Source organism: Aquila chrysaetos (assembly GCF_900496995.4).
Source record: "Aquila chrysaetos chrysaetos chromosome W unlocalized genomic scaffold, bAquChr1.4 W_unloc_7, whole genome shotgun sequence".
Classification (NCBI taxonomy): domain Eukaryota; kingdom Metazoa; phylum Chordata; class Aves; order Accipitriformes; family Accipitridae; genus Aquila; species Aquila chrysaetos.
In genome coordinates this window covers 90,615-97,202 of record NW_024470327.1, presented here as the reverse complement: position 1 = coordinate 97,202, position 6,588 = coordinate 90,615, and the positions used below count along the sequence as shown (strand labels likewise).

The 6,588-nt window shown below is 50.0% G+C and overlaps 1 protein-coding gene across 3 annotated transcripts; it reads left to right on the top strand.

Moving 5' to 3' along the window:
* Window positions 1-1,531: 1,531 nt before the first annotated feature.
* LOC115337828 lies at window positions 1,532-5,733 on the top strand. Of its 3 annotated transcripts, none has more exons than XM_030006242.2 (6): window positions 1,532-2,188; window positions 2,896-2,967; window positions 3,304-3,402; window positions 3,891-3,959; window positions 4,537-4,681; window positions 5,282-5,733. In XM_030006242.2, the coding sequence occupies exons 1-6, from the start codon at window positions 1,942-1,944 to the stop codon at window positions 5,418-5,420; spliced, it is 771 nt and encodes a 256-aa protein (XP_029862102.1). In that variant the 5' UTR covers window positions 1,532-1,941; the 3' UTR covers window positions 5,421-5,733. The 3 variants fall into 3 exon arrangements, with proteins under 3 accessions (XP_029862102.1, XP_029862104.1, XP_029862103.1); XM_030006243.2 differs by lacking the exon at window positions 1,532-2,188 and adding an exon at window positions 2,247-2,526 and having other exon boundaries at window positions 5,282-5,726; XM_030006244.2 differs by lacking the exon at window positions 4,537-4,681 and having other exon boundaries at window positions 5,282-5,730.
* The last annotated feature ends 855 nt before the right edge of the window (window positions 5,734-6,588 follow it).

Sequence of the window (6,588 nt, the reverse complement as noted above, 5' to 3'; positions counted from 1 at the left end):
ATTTTGGCAGTGTGCCTGGAAACATCTTGTCTTCTAAGAGAGCATCCTCCAAGCACAGCAATGGTCCATTCTACAAAATTTCAGAGCCCTGTCTCACAAGTGGCTCAATCGTCTACTTTATTATGGTCCCAGTTTGGATCATTCACTGGCCAAGGGTTTCTGTTCCCTTCGTCCTGTCAAGCGAACTCAGCATCCTTATTCCTTACTTTCACTCTGTCAGCAGGTTGGAATAATTCCCTTAGCAACAGCTGGGTATCTCCCCAGTTGGGTGTGCACCCAGCACACATGTTAGAAAACAGTTGAGCACATTTCTCAGCATCCTCCCTCAATCTTGGCATTTTACTTCCCAATAGAGCCAAGTCACTAGCATTCCAAGGCTGGGTAGTATATACATGCAATACAGGTTGGGAGGGGCGCTTTGCCCACTGCCCCTGCAACCCCTGGTTGCATGGCAGCGGGATTGGGCAAGACGTTAGAAATCATAGGGTAGAGTCTGGCAGCCAGCTGAGCAGAACCGGAAGATAAAGGAAGAGCATTAGGCATATAAGGTGGGGCAGACGCAGTTGAAGCATTATCTGAGGCTTCGTTCAGGGGCAGTAGCCTCCTTTGCTGCATTATCTGTTGCGATGCCTCTTTCATCCCTTGCTCCCAACTTGGGTGTTCTCTTTCCTCCGCCCACTTATCCCCAAACATAGCAGTAATTCATCTGTCCTGGGAACCTGTCCTCTAGGCGATGTTGCAGAGCGTTAAGTCTGTGCTGGTCAAAGGTCCCCTGCGGTGGCCACTGTTCTCCCGGGTTTCCATTTCTAGTTATAATTGCCCATGCTTCTTGACATAAAGTTACTGCGTGCCCTACTAAAATGTTTCTCCCCATCTTTCTCATAAGCCCCTTTAAGTACTGAAAGGCTACAATAAGGTCTCCCCTGAGCCTTCTCTTTTCCAGGCTGAACAACCCCAACTCTCTCAGCCTTTCCTCACAGGAGAGGTGTTCCAGCTCTCTGATCATTTTTGTGTCCCCCCCCCTCTAGACCCGCTCCAGCAGGTCCATGTCTTTCCTGTGCTGAGGACCCTAGAGCTGGACACAGTACTGCAGGTGGGGTCTCACAAGAGCAGAGTAGAGGGGCAGAATCCCCTCCCTCAACCTGCTGGCCATGGTGCTTTTGGTGCAGCCCAGGATACGGTTGGCTTTCTGGGCAGCGAGTGCACGTTGCCAGCTCACGTCCAGCTTTTCATCCACCAGTACCCTCAAGTCCTTCTCGGTAGGGCTGCTCTCAACCCCTTCAGCACCCAGCCTGTATTGATACTGGGGGTTCCTTGTTTCATTATGAAGCGTTTCTGTAGGCAAGATTTTAGAAAGAAATATATATTATTATCTTTTTCTAATTACAAATACTCCTATTATTGCAGTTAGGAGAGCCAGACACCTCTTAATAGTAATAGGTGAGCGTCATAAAGGCTAGGGGCTAAGGCTGGGGATGAAGAAAGTAACAGGTAGTCTTTTTTATTTTTGTTTTTTGAAAAGAAAGCTCGACCACTGCCTTACCCTGAAGGTCATTTTCTGTCTTCTGCCTTAGTCAAAAGGGAAGTAAGCTTTTCTTATTCCAGTGCAGGTGGAAAAATAATTTTCCTCTTGTTTTTCCCCTATTAAAATGTAATATGTTTACTTCCAATATGGCTCTCAAACATTTTTCTAATGTAAATGTTGTTGACTATATTTAAAACTGAGCAAGAAATGAGTAAAATAAGAAGAGATCTGGATTACAGTGATAGTTATGTTCAAAACTTCCACTGTAAACAATGTGATGATTTTTTTAATCAGAATTTTAAAAGTAGGGGACAACATCTGGTTTCAGTGTTGTGAGCAGTACGTTTTAGGTTTCTCAGGTTTTTCCATGCCCTGGCAGAGGTGCCCCAGATGTCACAGAGGATCCCTGTGAGGTCATGCAGCAGCTCTGCATGGTCATACAGGTGGCCCATCTTACGCCACACCAGGCTCAGGAGACGCCACTCCACACTCGTGGCCTCAAAGGCACAAGCGAGTGGTGGCTTCTGCCAATGGGCAGCATGGGGCAACCGTGGGGGGCCTCCTCCCCCAATCGCTTCTTCCTCCTCCTCCTCCTCCTCCTCCTCCTGGCAGCCCTGTGTGTCAGGGACAGCTGGGCGGCTCCGCTGGGAGCAGTACTTCAAGGTAGGTTGGGCAACAGCTGAAGCACTGGGGTGGGTGGGAGGCAGAAGTCCTACAAGGAGGCACAGAGGGGCCACGGCATCTGCAGGGGCATTTGGCAGGCAAGTGGTGGGCCTGGAGCTTTGTGGCAGCGCAGAAAAACCTGGGCCTGAGTCCCCATGGGACCTTCCCTACGAGCTACATGGGTCCATGATCCCCTCCCAGTCTCTGCAGTTCCACTATGGAGAAGCATCTCACAATACAGAACTCAAAGCTTTCTCGTCTGTATTTGCCTACAGCTGTGCATGCAGGCCATGCTTCTCAGCCACGCCATTTTCTTGAGCCTCGAGCCTATCCTGGGGGTAAGTAGTCTTTATTCACTTTGTAGGGTGAGCACTTCTTTTCTATCTTGCCTTCAGGTGGAACGTACCTTCTTACGTTCTTGGCCGGGGCTCAGAGGTGCAAAAGAGCAGAGCAGTGGGAATCAGGAGAGCTCAGAGATGTGCCCCGGGGGGCTTTGCCTTGCAAAGCTCTGTTTGCTAGTGGCTCAACAATTGTGCCACTTCCAGTGCGGGCTGCAAAGGCAGTGGCTTTTTGGAGCCAATCTCACTTCCCTTGTGATCTGCCAGGTCCGACCCAGAAGGTCACCCTGGGCCCTCTGCAGCTGCTGCTTACAAAGAAGTGTCTCGCAACATGTCATGAACACTTTTTTCCTCTGTGTGTGATGGTAGCTCTTCCCCTGGAGAGTGCTTTTCCACCTGCTGGCCTGCGTCCTGGGTTTGATCCTGAGGAGCATCACAAGGGTACGTTGCCAATCTCTGTTTCCCAGAAGGAAAAAACATGTCCTTTTTAGTATTTTACTCATGTGCAATTCAATGGAATACTTCATCCGAAGGTCTTGCAGGAGATCGTGGTCTGCCGGTGGGTGGCACTGGTAAGCCCTGACCATTTGTTTTTCACTTTGAGAGCAGCCGGGTCACGGGCAAAAGCTCACTCTAAGCACTCTGCAGCTGTGAGTATGCTGACCTGTGTGACAATCCCATGTCATCATACATTCCCCTTCCATCACTGCAGTTCCCCTATGGAGCAGCCAGTCACAGCATGGAATGAAAACTTGTCTCCTCTGTATTTCATGGCAGGTGTGCCTCTAGGCCGTGTATATAAAGCGATGAGGCAGAAGCCTGTTTTCCTGGCCTCTCAGCAAGATCTCTTCCCTGAGCCTCAGCAAGATCCCAGGTGTAAGTAGTCACTCTTCCTTCACTTCCCAGAAGAAGCGCTTCCTTTCAATAGTTTGTTCGCGTGGAATGGGAAGGTTGTGGATTCTCCCTCCCCAGAGAGAGTCAAAAGCCAACTAGTCACAGTCCTGGGCAGCTAACTCTAGGTGGCCCTGCTTGAGCAGGAGGGTAGGACTGGATGACATCCAGAGCTCCCATCCAACCTCACCCGTTCTGTGATTCCGTGAGTATAACTCACAATGTCCTGGCAACGCTCTACCGGGTCAAAGAGCAGAGTGGGATCTGCTGACAGCTCCGTGCATAGCTGTTTTTCTGCCAATACAGTCTTCTGCCCGCACCCAGTAACCCTTTTCCAGGTGCTTGTGACTGGAAGGAAAGGATAGGAGTTGGGGGGGTAATTGCGTGTTTGAAATGTGTTCACCGCCGATCAAAGCTGAAGAGGTACATCAGAATATAGCACGAGAGCTGTTCTCTTCTGCCTTTGGTTGCAGATGTGGACGCAGGTGCCGGCTCTGCGTCTCAGTGGGATCCTGATGTAGAGCCTTGGAGGGAACGCATGGGTAAGTCGTGAGTCTTCACTTCCTTTGCCAAGTCACAGGCAAAAGCTCACTCTATCCCCTCTGCAGCTGCTGCTCTGCAGACCAACATTTTAACAATTACTGGTATTGCACAGTGAGCTTAACACATTCTTTGCATGAAACCTTTCTACCCAGAACATCACCCGTGTGCCTTTGCAGCTTTGGGTGTCTCGGCTTACACCTGTGTCCGCTGCTCATCTTCCATGCACTACCATTCACTTATGAAGCAGCTGATTGCAACATGTCAGGGGAATGTTTCTCCTCCAGATGGGATTACAGCAGTGGCTGTAGGCTGTGTGACTTCAGCTTGTGAGCTGGACGCCATTCCAGAGCCATAGGGGGAACGCAGGGCTGAAGCGTTCAGCTTTGGTTGTCTATTTTTTATGCCTTTACAATACTGTATTGCACCCCTCAGGAATCCAGGGTCCCCAGCAAGCAGTCCTTGCCCCAAGCCCATGGGCACAGCTGGACGTAGCAATCGTTCAGCCTCTCAAACACACTGTGTGACTGTCAGCAGTGCAGAACACATGAATATGTGGGACTGTCCCATCTCCTACAGGTGCTGGTGAGAAAAATCCACAGGCTGCAGATTGCCAACAGCCACTAACGTACCGTGCAGCTCTGGCGCTGGCCATCCTGGCGTCCATAGTCTTTCTGGCAGCTTTGGGTCAACTGGTTAAATCACTGCTGAAGAATAGGAAACAGTGAGTTGGTCTTCCCAACATTCTTGCGCAGCAAAGCATTCCCAGTGGCAGCATCCTGGAGTGTGGTTCACCGAGGGTAGCAGCACCCTGTTAGCATTTCATAGAATCAGAATCATAGAGTTGTGGAATGGTTTGGGTTGGAAGGGACCTTTAAAGATCATCTAGAGCAATCCCTCTGCCATGGCCAGGGACATCTCTCACTAGGTCAGGTTGCTCAAAGCCACATCCAACGTGACCTCAAACACTTCCAAGGATGGGGCAGCCACAACTTCTCTGGGCAACCTGTTCCAGTGTCTCACCACCCTCATCATAACAAATATCCTCCTTCTGTCCAGTCTAAGTCTACCCTTTTCCAGTTTAAAACCACTGCCCCTTGTCCTGTCTCTACAGGCGTTGGTAAAAAGTCTCTCCCCACCTTGCTTATAAGCCCCCCTTATATATTGAAGGGCTGCAATAAGGTGTCCCCGGAGCCTTCTCTTCTCCAGGCTGAACAACCCCAGCTGTTGGGGTTGCTGTTTCTGTTGTGAGAATTTTTTACTCCCAGCCTCTTAATTCATATTAATGTGAATTCTCTTCCAAAACCCATTCTTTGTGTTGCAGAGAACCACAGCTTCCTCTTGTCAATGTTGCCTCAGAGACAGACGCAGCTACAAGTGAAGCCAAAGCAAATTCAGAAAAAGAAAGAAAACTCACCCAAATTGCCATGGAAATAGAAGAACTCGCCAATAAGTGGACTTAATACAATAGCTGAAGACTGTGGAAACACTTTGCCCTCCTGCTGTCAGCTCCAAAGGAAAGGAGAAAGGTCCCTCTTCTGCACCAGGAGGTGCTGGTCTGTTATGAAGCCAGTCAGAAAGGCACTCACACTCTGTACAGCATCGTTTTCAAGACTCTTAGAGCCTCAGCTGGAACAAAAGCAAGAGAGGGTGATACAGATAGTCTCATGGCCCTTCAGATGGTGGGAACCCCGAGTCGCGCAGCACCGAGCGGGCCTCCGACCAGCATGCAGCACACCAGGCAGACCCCAGCTGTAGACCAGGTTACCCATTTTGGTCATTAAAGCTCTTACTGGATTTTTCTTACAAGAAACCACTCTGTTCATTGCTTCTAGTGTCGAGCAGAGCAGATCTTCCCCCGACAACTTGCCGCTGCCCTTTTAGACAAAGGCAAGGCCAGGCAGGTGGTGTGATCGCTGGTACTGAGCAGGAGTTGCCTGCAGGCTCACCCGGTCCAACAAGCTGGCGGAGTTCATCCTGCAGCCAGTTCTCCCAACTCTTCCACCTCCCTAGAAGCAGCACAGGGGAATGGGGAAGGGGGGTTGCGGTCGGTTCCTAACGCTTTGTCTCTGCCACTCCTATCTCCTCACGCTCTTCCCCTACTCCAGCATGTGGTCCCTCTCACAGGACACAGTCCTTCATGAACTGCTCCAAGGTGTACAGGGCACAACTACACCCATGTGTGTGTTGTAATACATGTGTACGCAGGCACAGGTACACCCGTGTGTGTTGTAATGTCTGTTTACACATGTACATACCCTGATGTGCATACAGGCACAGGTACACCTGCATGCCTGCTGTAACACACATGTACAGCCTAATGTTTAAATGGGCACAGGCACACCCATGTGCATGTTATAACACCTGTTGTAACACACATGTACACCCTGACACATGCACAGGGGCAATGTATACATGTTGTAATGCCCATTTACATGTGTGTACACCCTGGCATGTACACATGGGCATGAGTACACCCATGTGTGTGCTGTTAGTGCCTGTTACATGTGTGTACACCCTGACAAATGTGCACGGGCACAAGTACATCCATGTGCATGTCATAATGTGTGTTGTAACACATGTGTGCACCCCAACGTGTACACAGGCACAAGGACACCTCTGTGCATGCTG